Source organism: Hoplias malabaricus, chromosome 11 (assembly GCF_029633855.1).
Source record: "Hoplias malabaricus isolate fHopMal1 chromosome 11, fHopMal1.hap1, whole genome shotgun sequence".
Lineage (NCBI taxonomy): Eukaryota > Metazoa > Chordata > Actinopteri > Characiformes > Erythrinidae > Hoplias > Hoplias malabaricus.
Window position 1 is genome coordinate 5,847,308 of NC_089810.1, and position 16,765 is coordinate 5,864,072.

General features: G+C 45.3%; 1 protein-coding gene across 4 annotated transcripts in view; it reads left to right on the forward strand.

Moving 5' to 3' along the window:
• Window positions 1-212: 212 nt before the first annotated feature.
• Window positions 213-16,765, forward strand: part of cbfb (core-binding factor subunit beta) — a 65,476-nt gene continuing 48,923 nt past the window's right edge. For 3 of the 4 annotated variants that reach the window (XR_010804541.1, XM_066685521.1, XM_066685522.1), the window contains exons 1-3: window positions 213-580; window positions 1,195-1,281; window positions 4,994-5,110. Coding sequence is in view for 3 of the 4 variants with exons in the window: in XM_066685521.1 (XP_066541618.1) it covers window positions 503-580; window positions 1,195-1,281; window positions 4,994-5,110 (282 nt within the window). In the remaining variant the exon portion in view is untranslated. The remainder of the gene's footprint in view (window positions 581-1,194; window positions 1,282-4,993; window positions 5,111-16,765) is intronic. The other variant, XM_066685523.1, reaches the window with a different exon arrangement.

Below are 16,765 nucleotides of genomic sequence, written 5' to 3' on the forward strand. Positions count from 1 at the left end.
TGCTCCGTTTAAAAACCAAAGGCCACACAAACAGAACCAGAGGCGACTCGCTGTAGAGTGGAGAGTTAGTTGTGAATGGGAGGAGAAGAGGAGGTGGAGTAGATGAGAGGCGGAGGAGGAGAGATGGAGGGAGGAGGAGGGGGGGAGTATTTTGGGTGTACAGTCATAAGTCGGACTCCGAGGAGCCAGGAAGTAACCGTGAGCCATGCAGCGCGAGGGATAAAAAAGTGCAGAGAGAGAGGGAGAGAGAGAGAGAGTCCAGACTGAGGAGGGGAAAAGAGGAGGAGAGAAAGACAGAGAGAGAAGGACATACACAGACACTCTCTTTTGTGCCAAAGTAAGTCGAGTAATAGGGCGAACACGCTGCTCTGCGCTGCACTCAAAGACGGAAGGAAATAAGAGCGGGAATAGAGAGAGAGAGAGAGAGAGAGAGAGAGAGAGAGATAAAGAGAGTTTCCGAGGCGTCGTTTCTCTCGTTCTTGGGTCTCGTTTCCAGCTCAGGATGCCGCGGGTGGTGCCGGACCAGAGAAGCAAGTTTGAGAACGAGGAGTTCTTCAGGAAACTGAGCCGTGAGTGTGAGGTAAGACCGTCTCCGTCAGTCAGTCCCTCACTCATCACAGTCACAGGAAACCGAGCTCAATCACACGGCCAAGAGCAGCAAAACAACACAGCGATGCGCTCTCTCTCTCTCTCTCTCTCTCTCTCTCTCTCTCTGTTAAACTCCTATTTCTGCACTCACTCCAACTCTTTGCCTCGGTTCCACACACCAGCAGTTCACCCTCAGTCCTTTAACCCAAAGAAGGTCCCAGACTGAGCTCCACATCTGGGCTGATGTGACACAGGCTGGGTTTCATTCATGTGGAGCCGTTAAACACTCTCTCTGACCCTTAAAATATCCTCTTTTTTCTCTTGGAGAGCTTTTAAAAAACACAGACCCCGTTCAGCCTCGACGTTCTCGTCACCTTCTCGAGCCGAAGAGCATCATTCTTTACCGAGCAGCTCATCCACACACCGGCCCCCTTTCACATATTCACATTTACCAGCCCCCGGCACAGCCAGGGCATGTCTGTGGACTTTAAAGTTAAAGCTGCAGCTCGTACTCAGACTTTCAGAGTGTGAAGGTCTGTTTATTCAGTGTAAGGAGAGCCTCCTCCTCAGTGAATGAAGCTGTGTTGTTATTGTGTGGGATTACAGATTAAATACACGGGTTTCCGAGACCGACCGCACGAGGAGAGACAGGCCCGCTTTCAGAACGCCTGCAGGGACGGACGATCAGAAATAGTGAGTATTACTTCATTCATTTACTTTAGTTTTCTTTTCTGTGGCTGAGAATCTCTGCTTTGAAACTGCAGCACTTCAAACACAGTCTCAAAAACCTTCACGCAGACAGACAGGGTTTCTTACATCACACACCTAAGGAGCCAATCCCATCAATTTATGGGGCTGGGCTTTTGAGCTGCTGGCCAATAGCGGAGGGGTGGGCGGATCCAGAGGTGGGGGGGACTAAGTTCATTTAATTTTCGTAAATCTGTACATAATGAATGAAGACGAAGAGTTACTTCGGAGACATCTGGGACTTTTATTTTGAAAATAACTTTACACCAGTTTTCAAAACAACAAATTTGTTTAAATTAAATGTGCGAATGTAGCGTCTAAAAGAGCATTAGACCAATCAGTAGCAGTCATTAGACCTGCCACAATAATTACTTTATTGACTTATCACACAATATACAAGATATTTCTTTCTGGGGACAGCCGTGGCCTGGTGGTTAGGGAACTGTACGCGTAACTGGAAGGTCCCCAGGGCCGACAGGTCATGACTGAAGTGCCCCTGAGCAAGGCACCTAACCCCCAACTGCTCCCCGCTGCTAGCGCCATGGCTAGGGCTTCCCACCGCTCCAGACGTGTGCTCACTGCCCCCTAGTGTTCACTAGTGTGTAAATGTGTGTTTCACTGCATGGATCGGGTTAAATGCGGAGAACAAATTCTTCTGTGTGCAGCGGCCAGTAAAGTGGTTGTAATTGTGTCTCCCATTGTTTACTTAATAATAATTAATGTCACCAATATTTTAGTCATTTGCTCTGTGCTTTTCTCTGGTGTCCGTTTTGTAGCTGATATATTGATTTGTTTATATTATGTAGAATATTTAAATATTTATATATTCCAGTTCCAGTGTTGGAATATTCCTAATTTATTATTATATTAATGTCATAGAATGGTCTTATCCCAGTTATTTCTGGGACAATATTTTGATCATAAAAACGGCCATTGTGACAGAGATTATTGGACACTGTGCTGTACATCGCACCAAACACAGCTCACTGAGCGTCCGACGCTCTACACTCAGCGCTTAGAATTACAGCCAGGTTTTCTGGTCTTGGTTATAAACACAGATATGATCCTTCATTTTTGGCATAATAATAATAATAATAATAATAATAATAATAATAATTGCAATTGGACATTTCCCCCAAATCCTTCAGCATTAGTCTCCTGCTCCACCTTCACTTTCTCAGACGTAATAACTTTAACGTGACCCGCGGCAGCTCCTTTTCGCTTCCTGCAAACAGCTACAGATTATTATTTTTAGAATAAAAGTATTTGGTCTTTTACAGAGACATTGCTGAAGCCCAACTCATTTTCAGAAATAGTCTTAAAGCAGTATTCAGACTTGTTCAGCTGCTACTTTTACTGTATTACACCCCACTTCTGGATTTCATAAGCAGCCGTATTTGAACCAGTCGTTTGATTGAACTCGCGTCCGTGTCAGATTCTTTTCACATAAACAGCTGAACATTAGCTCTGTCGGACACGCGGAACTACCTCTCCAACACTTCCTCCTTCTCATGCCTCAGACAGACACAGAAACAGAAACGTGTGAGACTATAGAAGTGCCGTTAGGTTTTATTTACAGCGCCTGTAAAAAAAAAAAAAAAAAAAAAAAAAAAAAAAAAACAAGGGGACTGTAGAGTTAAAGTGGGAGCTCAGTGGCTGTAGGTGAGCTGATGGATTGTTATGTCTGCAAAGCATTTGCCCCCCAGCCACTGGGATCTGTCTGCCCTTTTCTTTTCATCATCTTCAAAAGGTGTCTCACTGCTCACTGCAGTGAACTCGGATGTGTCTAATTTTAAAGACTCTAATAAATGCGTCTAGTCTGCGCTTGTTAGCAGTGTGACACCATCACGTTCCCAACAATAAACACGGTAGTCTTAATGTGTTTGATAATACAGCTGAGAGAGAGAGAGTGAGAGAGGGAATGTTCACCGTTGCAATGTTGTCTTCATGAGTAGATTCCAGGATTAGTAGATAAAACATCCCAAGGAAAATCCCCATTCCTCCTCGGTCAGGTGAACAGTGGTCACTGGGCGTTATCTGAAAATGACTGTATTGTTTAGCACATATATAATGAGGGCAGCACGGTGGTGCAGCAGGTAGTGTCTTTGTCACAGCTCCAGGGACCTGCACCCGCTCCGGGTGACTGTCTGTGAGGAGTGTGGTGTGTTCTCCCTGTGTCTGTGTGGGTTTCCTCCGGGTGACTGTCTGTGAGGAGTGTGGTGTGTTCTCCCTGTGTCTGTATGGGTTTCCTCCGGGTGACTGTCTGTGAGGAGTGTGGTGTGTTCTCCCTGTGTCCGCGTGGGTTTCCTCCGGGTGACTGTCTGTGAGGAGTGTGGTGTGTTCTCCCTGTGTCCGCGTGGGTTTCCTCCAGGTGCTCTGGTTTCCTCCCACAGTCCAAAAACACACGTGGGTAGGTGGATTGGCGACTCAAAAGTGTCCGTAGGTGTGAGTGAATGGGTGAGTGTGTGTGTGTTGCCCTGTGAAGGACTGGCGCCCCCTCCAGAGTGTGTTCCTGCCTTGCGCCCAGTGATTCCGGGTTGGGTCCGGACCCACCGCGACCCTGAACTTCATAACTCTGGGGAGTGTCTCTGATTATTTAGGACTGCATTATTTAGTGTTTGGTGTAGTGTAAGGGGTAACAACACTGATTTTAACATTGAAAACCAGGCTTCCCCATCCGGGTGAACACACCATGCCACATCAACAAGAATCCTTGGGCAAGACTCCTAACACGAGGACTGTCACATGACTAAAGTTGTAAGTCATTCTGGGTAAAAGCGCCTGCTGAATGCCGTCCGTATAAATGTAAATGTCTGTGATTGGAGAGACTCGGACTGGGTGGACTTGTTCCACAGTGTGTGGGTTGGTAGGCACCAGGTACTGAATATAACTGAATTTTAGATGCACTGAACCAATGATTTGTCCCATAATATGTCCCCTTTAATAGACATTAACTGTTCTCCTGTGGTCTCTGGAGTTCATGGGGAATTATAAAATTGTGAAGAAGTCAGAGGCTCATTGTCAGGATTAAAGACAGCAATGATTCATATCTTAAAAATATAATATATTATTAGTCCAGAACATCTGGCGTACATCTCGTATCCGTCTGTAAAGTCCGGTGGTGCACTAACTGTTCTCTTTAAGCCGTTCGTGCTCTCGCACTGTTATTGAATTACTGCAGCACGACTCTAAACCAGTGTACTAGTCCAGCTGCTATTAATGTAAGTGAAGGGCTGCATTTAAAACAACTTATTGATTTCTACCTCTCTTTCTCTGTCTGTCTGTTATCATTGCCTTGTACATCAGCCACTCGCCGCTCTCTCCTTCGTTCCCTTCTGTTCTCTCTCTTTAAAACCCTGTGCCGCAGCCCAGTTGCCAGCAGTGAGAGTTGGTAAAATAGAATCAGATGTGCGTAACTCAATACTTCAAATAGAGAAAATGATGACTTGTGTTTTTTTTCTCTCTCTCTCTTTCTCTCTCTCCCCCTCTGCCTCTCTCTCCCTCGCTCTCTCTCGTCCCTTCTTTCCTTTTCCCCTGGCCCTGGCTCCAGGCTGTTTTCCTCCAACCCTTTTCTGATGTGCAAAAGAAATGGTGGGCTGCATAATTAATGCCCGGGCTGGGCTTTCTGATCCTGTTTGTATTGATTTCCCTCTAAAAGGCTTTTGTGGCGACCGGCACCAATCTCTCGCTGCAGTTCTTCCCCGCCAACCTGCACGGAGAGCAGAGGCAGATGCCCACCCGAGAGTACGTGGACTTCGAGAGGGAGATGGGAAAGGTAATCCCCGTGAATGTCTGTCTGACTGAGCTCATTGTTTGTCTGTCTCTCTGTCTGTCAGTTTATTCCAGCTCTCGTGCCTTTGACCCCTTAACCTCTGAAAGTCAGAGTATGTGCCAATAAATCTGTTCAACACCACGGACCCCAAAAATTAGTGTTCATTAGTAATCGGTTATTAATGCAATGCATTAAATTAGGGAATGAAATATCAAACCCGTGTGAGGTTTATTTTAAACAGATCGACCCCAGACCTTTTGGGAAAGGTGTTCTTTCAGGAGGTGGCTGGTGTGTTTCTGTAAGTTAGCTTTCAACATGCCTTTGTACCTTCTGTGTCTGTGATGTCATCAGCCCCAGACACTTTACCCTTTCAACAGATTGGTTGATATTCTTTTCTCCCAAAGACCAAATTTAAATGTGTCCCAATGCTTTTGAACTAGTTTACACACAGTTGTATATCCTATAGTTTAATATTTTATTGTAGTTAATAATAAATACTGGGTCTTTGTTAAGATTAATAACAGCATTCTGGGCTTTATGTGGGTAATTTGTCCTCATTCTGTTCATCTCATGCCTCACAAAGTCACCGCCCCCTTTCATTTCCAATTTGCTTTCTCTCTCTCTCTCTCTCTCTCTGTGTGTCTTTCTCTCTCTATTTCTCTCTCTCCCACTCTCTCTGTCTTTCTTTCTCTCTCTCTCTCTGTGTCTTTCTCTCTCTGTCTCTCTCTCTATCTCTTTCTCTCTCTCTCCCACTCTCTCTTTCTCTCTCTCTCTCCCACTCTCTCTGTCTCTCTTTTTCTGTCTCTCTCTGTCTTTCTCTCTGTCTCTCTCTCGCTGTCTGTCTCTCTCTTTCTCTCTCTGTCTCTCTCTCTCTCTCTCTCTCTCTCTCTCTCTCTCTGTGTGTGTCTTTCTCTCTCTCTGTGTCTTTCTCTCTCTCTCTGTGTCTTTCTCTCTCTCTCTGTGTCTTTCTCTCTCTCTCTTTCCCTCTCTGTCTCTCTCTCTCTCTCTCTGTCTCTCTCTCTCTCTCTCTCTCTCTCTCTCTGTGTCTCTCTCTCTCTCTCTCTCTGTGTCTTTCTCTCTCTCTCTTTCCCTCTCTGTCTCTGTCTCTCTGTCTCTCTCTGTCTCTCTCTCTCTCTCTCTCTCTGTGTGTCTCTCTGTCTCTCTCTCTCTCTGTGTGTGTCTCTCCCTCTCTCTCTCTCATCCTCTGTGCTCCACATTGTTTGTTCTATTTGCCTTTTTTTTTTTGCATAGCATTTAATTGAAAGTGCTTTTGCCGTCCTGAAGCACCCTGTATGTGAAATGAGCACCAAATGGAGAGCTAGAGTCTGGAGAGGAACTGCGCGGGGACTCATGAATCTGTCGTGTCTCCAGTTCTACGGGTGAAAGCCTTGGTTTTCCCTAATCATATGTTTCTGTTTCACACGTCTTAGGGGAAAAACGAACACGCGCACTATTACACTTGAGCTACGTGCAAGAAAAACAACCTCTCCTGAATGAAGCATATCGCCGTTTTCCATTTCATACATCAGCAGTAATATTTCATTTCATATGTGTTATTATTTTAGACATGCCCAGTGCCTTTGAAAAATAAAACTGGTGCTCCATCCCCCAGTTTTTCTGTATGGGATCATGCGGGATGTGTAGTCTAGAGCAGGCTCTCCAAAGAAAGAAGGAAGTAAAATAAACCCATACCATGAAGCTGTGGTTCCGTTCCTAACTTTCCTTCAAACCATGACACTTCTATTATTTCAGTCCAGACTGCATCTCTTTGGTTTTCTTTACTGGTTATTGCCCCTCTACTACAGTCACGACTCCGTATACATGGCCCCTTTAGAGCTGTCTGATCTTAGTGTAGCACTGAACTAGGAGCTGTAGAATGTAATCACACTCGTGGAAAAGCAGTAGACGATCAGTACTTTGTAAATGTAAAGCTCTGAGAATGTGTTAAAACAGACAGGGAGATCCTCCACATTGTTCCCATCAGCACAAAGACGCGAGTCATCCAGAAATCAGTGAGTCATCTCAGTGTCATATGAGCCCTGTTTCTGCTGTGATACGGATGGGCTTTCAGGCTCGGTGGAAAACCTGAAAAAGTGCAGGGCTTGTCACTTCGTACTGTTCTTGCTGTCTGCAGTTAATAACATGCTGTTTTCTCAACCGCCGGTCTACACTCTCACACCGTCCAGTCCCAAACACATCATAAACAAAGGACAGTTTATAAAGGCAGCGTCCTTTCACTGGACATGCCTTTACAGCCCAGTATAGACACAAACATACACTGTAAGGAAAGAAAAAAGTGGTGTACAGGGACATTACTGTCAGTAAATGTGCCTTTTAAAATACAGCAGTGGTACATTACATTCTCTTCTTCTGAATAAGAGATGAATATTTGAAAAACTTTATTTAAAAATCAGTTAAAAACAAAAAAAACCAAAACAAAACATAAAAGTGCTGGAGATGAAAAGGGGCGTGTGTCATCAACGCAACTTCAATATCTGCAATGAATATAGAATACGGTGTATTTACGTTTTGCGAGTACCACCACAGTGAAAGTTTTTCTGAGATTGTACCTACAACAATTGATGCCACACGAGCAGGAGAAGTTTGTGGTGTAAACACACCATTTAATACCCGAGCAGAGAGGTTCTCTGACAGCCGGCCCCTGTAGACTCCCCCCACTCTGGCTCTGGTGCGTAATGGTGTTTGTTTGAGATGCATTAGCTGGGCACTTCTTGGCTTTTGTTTGTGTTTTTTTACTTCACGCTCGGGCGGTCTTGGCGTTGTTGGCTTTGCTGCTGCCGAGGGCTCGGAGCCTCACTTCTCGGGCAGCGCCTCGCTGAGATGCACTCATTAAAAATGCATCTGTGAGAAATCGATGGACCTTTCGGCCCCCGGGCTGACGGACTAATCTTTGGCTGTTAATTATTTAAAAAGGCATAACAGGTTGCGCATGTGTGTGTGGTGCTGTGCTGACGAGTGGCTCTGAATGTGTGTGTGCGCTTGCGAGGTCAAGCCTGCTGGTAACCTTATCTCCCTGTCCGTCACCTCCGGCAGAACTCAGAGCCATGCAGCTTTAATGAGCCTCACACTGTCCTCTTCTAAAACATCCCCGCTGGAGCTCACAAAGCACATTCCTGTGCCTTACACTGAGCAGCATTTACGCTGTGTTCCCCACCACGTCCAAAAACAGCCTTCAGCGCACGCTCAAGTTGTTAGGGCGGGTGTCATGTGGCTCGTGGCGAGCGTAATTCCTTTATAGCGCATTTTACCTTTCGTTGGTGAGTGTGCCTTTTAAAATTCAGGGGAACTCGGAACGGAAAGTGGATGCTTTTCACTCAGGTGGAGCACATTAGAGTCAGTGATCTGAACAGTGGTGAACTTACTTTGCCTTTGTTTAGACATTAAAAAGTAATCCTGAGCGCTATCCTCGAAGACATGAGGACCGTGTTGTTTGAGATAATGCCCCAAACAATAGGTCTTTGACACGTTTATGCCCAAGAATCATGTTTTAGTGCATTTCCTTTCCCCTTTGTTCAGAAGGAAGCCTTGCAAGACAAATTGCACTGATAAGCTCTTTCTCTTTATCTCTCTCCCTCTGTTTATCTCTCTCTCTCTCTCTCACACACACACACTTACTTTCTCTGTTGATTTCTATCTGCCCAAAAGCTCTCGCTTGTAGTACACTTATATGTAAACACAAAAACACACACACACACACACGTTTGTTATGCTATACTTGTGAGGAACGTTCATTGAGATGATTACTGTAGCTAATTAACACTGAACCTAACCCTAACACTTTACTTTAAACCCAGTAACCAAAGTAAATCATGTCACATTATCATTTCACATTAAAGGAACAGTTTTTGTAAAACAAAACAACAACAACAAAATGTCCTCACAATAAAACACAAGGTGAGATACTCCTAGCTTTGTGAGGAAATCTGGTCCTCACAAATGTATAAAACATGCCCACACTTTCTCTACTGACTTCTTTCTGTCTAAATACGCATACACGTAGCATACAGCTAATGCACACATACACACCTACACACACAGAGGGAGAGAGAGAGAGAGCACACACATACACCTTGTGTTTTCCAGCTGAGCACAGCTGTCAGACCCAGAGAGTTCATGCGTATTCTCCAACCTCTGCTCCTAATTAAACTGATTGTTAACCTTTTGCACAAACAGATCCTTCCCCTGCGCTAACGTTTTAATAGACTGTGCCAACCCACACCCCCTCACCCCCCACACACACCCCACTCAAACCCCCCACCACAAATAAATAGTGCCTACACTGTAGAGTCATGGTAGATCCAGACTTGTTAAACTGTCTGAGGCAGGCGCTGCTTGTCACCAGGAGCTTGTGATCTCTGGCTGCCGATTGGCTGATTGTGCTCCAGTAAAGCTGTGTATTGGCTGAGCTTCCAGTTGTAAATCAGTCATCAATGTCTCGCAGCCACACACTCGCTCACACAGCTCCACTCCGTGATAAACACTGAATCGGGTGGTAGAGAGGGGGTGGGGAACGGGCAGGCAGTGGGCATCTTTATTTAAGACCTAATGATCTCGCTCACACACGGCCTGATTGTGTGTATTATAATAAAGCACGAAATAAAGCATTTGTTCATGTATTTTTTGTGAGATTTGTTTATTTGTATTTCTTTAAAGTGAGTGAGTGAGTGACTGGGTGAGTGTAACTTCCACAGATGTGAATGTGTGAGTGACTGGGTGAGTGTAATACTGAACAGGTGTGAGAGTGTGAGTGACCGGGCGAGTGTAACTGTCCATAGATGTGAATGTGTGAGTGACTGGGTGAGTATAACTTTCCACAGGGGCGAGTGACTGGGTGAGTGTGTGACTGACTGGGTGAGTGTAACTGTTCACAGGGGTGAGTGTGTGAGTGAGTGGGTGAGTGAATAGGTGAGTGTGGGTGAGTGACTGGGTGAGTGTAACTGTTCACAGGTGTGTGTGTGTGTGTGTGAGTGAGTGTGTGAGTGACTGGGTGAGTGAATAGGTGAGTGTGTGTGAGTGACTGGGTGAGTGTGTGAGTGACTGGGTGAGTGGATGAGTTAATAGGTGTGAGTGTGTGAGTGACCGAGTGAGTGTAACTGTCCACAGGTGTGAGTGTGTGAGTGACCGGGTGAGTGTAACTGTCCACAGGTGTGAGTGTGTGAGTGACCGGGTGAGTGTAACTGTCCACAGGTGTGAGTGTGTGAGTGACCGGGTGAGTGTAACTGTCCACAGGTAAGAGTGTGTGAGTGACCGGGTGAGTGTAACTGTCCACAGGTGTGAGTGTGTGAGTGACCGGGTGAGTGTAACTGTCCACAGGTGTGAGTGTGTGAGTGACCGGGCGAGTGTAACTGTCCATAGATGTGAATGTGTGAGTGACTGGGTAAGTATAACTTTACACAGGGGCGAGTGACTGGGTGAGTGTGTGACTGACTGGGTGAGTGTAACTGTTCACAGGGGTGAGTGTGTGAGTGAGTGTGGGTGAGTGACTGGGTGAGTGTAACTGTTCACAGGTGTGTGTGTGTGTGAGTGACTGGGTGAGTGAATAGGTGAGTGTGTGTGAGTGACTGGGTGAGTGTGTGAGTGACTGGGTGAGTGGATGAGTTAATAGGTGTGAGTGTGTGAGTGACCGGGTGAGTGTAACTGTCCACAGGTGTGAGGGTGTGAGTGACCGGGTGAGTGTAACTGTCCACAGGTGTGAGGGTGTGAGTGACCGGGTGAGTGTAACTGTCCACAGGTGTGAGGGTGTGAGTGACCGGGTGAGTGTAACTGTCCACAGGTGTGAGGGTGTGAGTGTGTAATGCCTTGTTTCTTCTTATTCACAGTTGTGGATTATCCTGGTTATTCTTATACAATATACACACTTAAGCACTGTGTTTATTGTAACTGTCAAAAACCTAAACATAAAGTGTCATATTCAGGTGTGCTTCTTGTATTTGGGTTTCCTGGGGGTTTATTAAAGTACAAACATTATAAACGTTTCCAACTAGACACCTCTAGCTGTTTATTTAGGGATATGATATAGGAAGGCGTATTCAAACTCAGTGCCCCTGCTTCTACTCTGTTTTTCACTTCTGTGTTTTCCTCAGCTGAACTCAGGTTCGCCCAAACTTTCCCTCTCGTGCTTTGACTCTCAGTGTTTCATACTCTCAGGGCTCGGGGGTGGCTCTCTTTTATAATATTCTTCCTCAGCAACCCCCTCCTCCCCACCCGGGTGTTCCTCTCCTCCTCCTCCTCCTCCTCCTCCTCCTCCTCACTTCTCCCAGTCTGAAAACACAGGCGTTGTCAGCAGAAGCAGAGCTGGGCCAGTTTAAACTTGGCCTGTGGCGGGGGACAGTAGTATTATTTGAGTGGGGCGGCAGAGCCCCCGCAGCACAGCTTAAGTACAGGCTCCCAGTGTCACTGCAGGCTAATGGGAACCAGCTGTGGGGGAGGTTAATTTTAGCGGTAGCTAGCATGGCCTAGGGAGGAGAGTTAACCCTGTCCCAGCCAGGAAGTTTGCTACAAGCCTTCTGTGACCCAGCAGTTAGCTCCTCATCCCAGTGCAGCGTGAGGAATGAGGCAGGGGTGCGTTAGAGCTGGTGTTCTTTGTTTAAACTCTGGGTGGGGGCCTATTTTCTCTTTAAGAATGATTAAAACTGTAAAAAGTAAAATTACAGTTGTTGGAAAGGACTGGTTTTGACCTTGGTGTGTAACGGCAGGTGTAGTCAAATCAGCTAAAGCTATTTTAGGCTGGCGATAAACTGTGGCAAATGAAGAGTTAGTAGCCGCACTGATTATTTTTTTTACATGTATTTTGCTACATGTGCTTTTCGGATGCCTGTAAAGCCTTGCCACATTTTTTTTCCTTCTACAATTAAAATCACATGGTCCAGGCTAGTGTAATAATTGTGACTGAGCGGTGTTATGATTAGCGTTATTAATCTCAGCTCCAGTATGATCCATACGTTTGGTTAATGTGTCTTTGGCAGGCTGTGACGAGGTATCTGATTGGGTAGAAGGCTCAGTGGGCATATCTGGGGTTTAGTCAAACTGAAAACCCCTTTCATTTGAAAGCGGAGGCGGTTGTGGTGAATGCTGTTTGTAGCTCGAAATGCATTTGCTGTGATGCAGTGTGACAATGACTAAAATAAACGCTGCACATGAATTAAGAATTAAATCTGACAGAGTAGGATCTCTGCGCAACTGGTGTTTGTTCACTTTCACAATACAATACAGACACATTAACGAGTGATATATTTCATTGAGGAAACTGAGCTACAAAGTGACGTAGTAGTAGTAGTAGTACACCCTGGTTTTGGGAAATAAATGATATACAGTTTATACCACAGACTATTATCAGGAAACAAAGTAAACCTTAACTAACCAGAAACAACCAAATTAATATTCATTTAAATTAAAAACAGTAATAAAATCCCCTCTCTGAAAGTGAAAATCTCTCTGTAGCGAGTGTCTGTAGATCGCACCAGATCCTGTTCCACTTTGAGAAATACAGACCCATATTAGATCAGAAGGTAAAACTGCTAAATGATGGTTAGGGGCTGTGGTGGAGCGCCGCGGAGCCAAAGGCAATGATTATTTATGTTAACTTTTTCTTTTATTCCTTTCTTTTATTTTTAATGTTCTTTTCAGTAATTATTCTGCAGACGAGTACAAGATATGTGTGAAATCTGGAGACACTTCAGTAAATATTCAGACATTTAAAGTGTGTAATATTATTGTCTGTGTGTTTTCAGTTTCTGAGGATGTCTCATTTTTTTAAAACTTCTATTTTTACTTAAAAACCAAAGGGATACATTTATCTTTGCATTCATTGTCAGTTCATAGGCGTTCTTGTTAGTCATTAACATGGATTATACTTACAGTGTGTGTGTGTGTGTGTGTGTATATGTAGACACTGTGTTATATGTAACACGTAGAGAGCTACGTTTAATTCTTATGTTAGTGTTTTCTGAAGGTTTATTCAAGTCCGGGGCTTTAAAAAGAATGAAAATCCACAGAGTTTGTAAAGAAAATAATGTGCATTTTGTTTTTGAAGTTCACATTGAACCGAATGTCTTCCCAAGTCTCAGAACCTGTGCTGATGAGTTATTATCATCAGTTGTCTTACGTGTAACTACTAAAGCATTCTCGAAGACACATACAGAGAGAAGTCTCATCCACACGGCTTCTGTCTCCAGCACTTAAACCCAATCTTGTTGAAATGTGATCTCCCTGGATATATGCAGGAGCTGGGCTTCAGCTGGGAGACTTTAAGAGATCTGATGCTTGGCGCCCTCTTCTCCTCTCCTCTTTATTCTCTCATAGTGTTTGTGTGTGGTTTGCTTTTTTTTTCTTTTCTCTGGTTCATGCAAAGCAGAAATTGGGTCCGTCTGCTTGAGCCAAGCTCAGAGAGCCGGGAAGTTTGTCGTCTTTTTTGTGAGGGGGGAAAAAAATAACAGCACAGCTGTAGAGTGACTGCTGGAGAGCGGCAGGGACTCCGCAGTGTGAAATGCGTTAGGATACGGGGCACAGACTGGTCACTAGAAGGTTCAGTGGAACCGCACACCTTGTTTTAGAGGGAGATAGACTGTATGAAGGTTATGAGGGAGAGAGACTCCAAGCCAATCAAATTGTGCGTGTTTAACTTGTTATGTTTCTACTGGTGATGAAGTTAAGGCCTAGTGTGCGGGCCTATGTTATGAAGCCACACCGGGGCGTGGTGTTACTCTCTCTTAGACTCCATAAATCTTTGCTGTGTCTGTGTGCGTAAGAATGTTCGCTCGGGGGCAGATAGAGCTGGGAAGAGTCGGCCTAAATGACTCCATTATGAAAGGGCCCGTAGTCTAAGGCTCGCCACAGGAATTGGAGTTTTAATAGTTTTGTGTTAAAGCCTGTTCCCAAGTTTTGCATGTGCAAGCGTGCGTTTGCGTCAGCGTTTGTTTGCGCCCGTGTTTGTGACTGCGCATTTGTCAGAACACGCTTGTGTGTCTGCTTTCCATACGTCGCCCTGTGTATGGGTAAGTGTGCTTTACGTGAGCCCCAGCCCGTGTCTAATCCACATTTACTAAGTGCATCTCCATATTCATGACTCGGCTCATGTGCCGCAGAACATGTTGTGGAGCAGCGTGGCGCCAGTTTGACAGTTAACCCCAAGACGTAGCACGTGAGGTGGAGGAGGAGGAGGAGGAGGAGGAGGGGGCCTTCACTGGGCCTGTGTAGCTCTGCGGAGGAAGTCAAACAAGGAGCAGATGAAGTCCTCTCATCTCCTTCCCACTGCACTCCTCAGGAGCAGAAATTGAGAGGCTGGTTTGCCGTTTTCTGCTCCAGTGAATTCTGTTCCTAGACCAGGCTCTGTGCTTTCAGTAGGTTTTATTTACTGTGGCTATTAGCAGGGCAGCCATGTGGCTCCGTTTAGGCACTGTGCTCTTATGCTTCACTCTGTGTTTTTCATAAATATCGTCTCGTTTTGCACTAAAAGGAACTACTAATGACTGAGCGATATCCAGTGTCTGGGACTGCTGAGTAGTGGTGCGTTCAGCAAGGGTGGTCCCAGAAGAAAAATTACATCGAGACAATGCTTAGGGTAAGCTTTAACACAACTCAAGACTTTTGAGCAGCACACTGTCTGTAATAAATGTGTTTCCCAAAAGGAACGTGAAAAATCAATGTCAGAATTCAGTGATATTTCTTTTGCTCAGCCTTATTTAGCTTTGTGCTGAACATTTGAGGAAGTAGGAACACTTTTTAACAAGTGATAAACTGTATTGGCTTTGTTGTTGTTGTTGTTTTTTTTTTTAAACACATTTTTTCACCACAAACAAAACAAAAACTGAAAGTGAAAGTGTACGTGCCATGGCCCGTGGCACAAAAACCTGCTACCTTTTAGTTTATGGTTCCACAGTTTCTTATTTATATATTTTGTTGTTTTTTGAAAGTATTATATCCATCCATCCATCCATTATCTGTAACCTTTATCCAGTTCAGGGTCGCGGTGGGTCCAGAGCCTACCTGGAATCATTGGGCGCAAGGCAGGAATACACCCTGGAGGGGGCGCCAGTCCTTCACAGGGCAACACAGACACACACATTCACTCACACACTCACGTCACTTTTTGAGTCACCAATCCACCTACCAACGTGTGTTTTTGGACTGTGGGAGGAAACCGTAGCAACCGGAGGAAACCCACGCAGACACAGAGAGAATACACCACACTCCTCACAGACAGTCACCCGGAGGAAACCCACGCAGACACAGGGAGAACACACCACACTCCTCACAGACAGTCACCCGGAAGAAACCCACACAGGGAGAACACACCACACTCCTCACAGGCAGTCACCCGGAGGAAACCCACACAGACACAGGGAGAACACACCACACTCCTCACAGACAGTCACCCGGAGCAGGACTAGAACCCACAACCTCCAGGTCCCTGGAGCTGTGTGACTGCGACACCTACCTGCTGCACCACAGTGCCGCCCTAAAGTATTATAACAATATGCAGTTATACAGATCATAGTTGAATTTATGTTTGTTTACGTTAAACATCTAATTTAATCTCAATTAAACATCTGTTAGATTTAAACGTTATTTCCAATAAAACAATGCCTTAAAAGTAGCTTATAGCTCTACCTGCCACCCCTCCACTTTTCTACAGTTGTTAGAAAGCCCTGTCTTGTTGATTCCTTGGACTGTGACATAAGAAGCCCTCGCTGTCTGAATCTGTGTTTTTGAGACACTGCAGTTTCAAAGTGGCACTGACTGCTTATTTCAATCTAAATAACAAAAATGGTGTCAAGGCTCCACACTGGATTTTCACTGGAGGGAGTCTTTAATGTTCAGAAGCTAAGCCGTTAGCAGCCAGAGTGGAGGAAAGGTTAGCTTTGTCTGTTGTGTGCATTTGTGTTTGACCTTGTGCAGATACGATGCGTGAATCCATGTTATAAGAAGTACATCTTGCTTCTTTTTATGCTCTAAAGGCTTTTCCTAGTTTCTGGACTAGTCTGTGGGCACAGCGCTGAGGCTGATGAGGCTGTGTGTATTTGTGTGATCAGTGGCTGCACTCTGACTCGCGGAGACATGGCGGGGCTGCGGCGGGGCTCGCGTTTCCGGCCCGTTCGAACGGAAGCCATTCGGCTCTTGGAGGACTTGTCATTGACATCATCAAAGCGAGCTCGCTAATTGATTCATGCTGTGTCCATCGCATGGATTTAACCCCAGCTCCCTGTGTTCTCTCATTGAAACAGGTTTGGATTCTTTGTGAGAAACGACTTTTTGTGGTTTTGATCGTGTCTTATTCATTTCCCGTTTCTGATGTTATAAATCTGAATAGTTCACTGCTGCTTTGTAGAGAGAGAGAGAGAGAGAGAGACAGGGAGAGACAGAGAGGGAGAGATGGCAAGTAAAAGAGAGAGGTCGCTTTGTGCACCGTCCTCTTGCCTTTTCCCATTGGGTTTCAATTATAGCGCTCTGCTCAAGTTTCCCCATCCTGTCTGTCAGCCTTCCAGTTACACCACTCGGATCGATGACCTCTCCCATGCACCAGAAGAGACGCAGAGACACATCCCACCAGCTCTCTCTCGTCCGCACGCACGCAGAGACTCCAGCGCTTTTATTCTTTGAGTGTCATTTTTTTCCCATGATGCTGTAATTGCAGTGCGG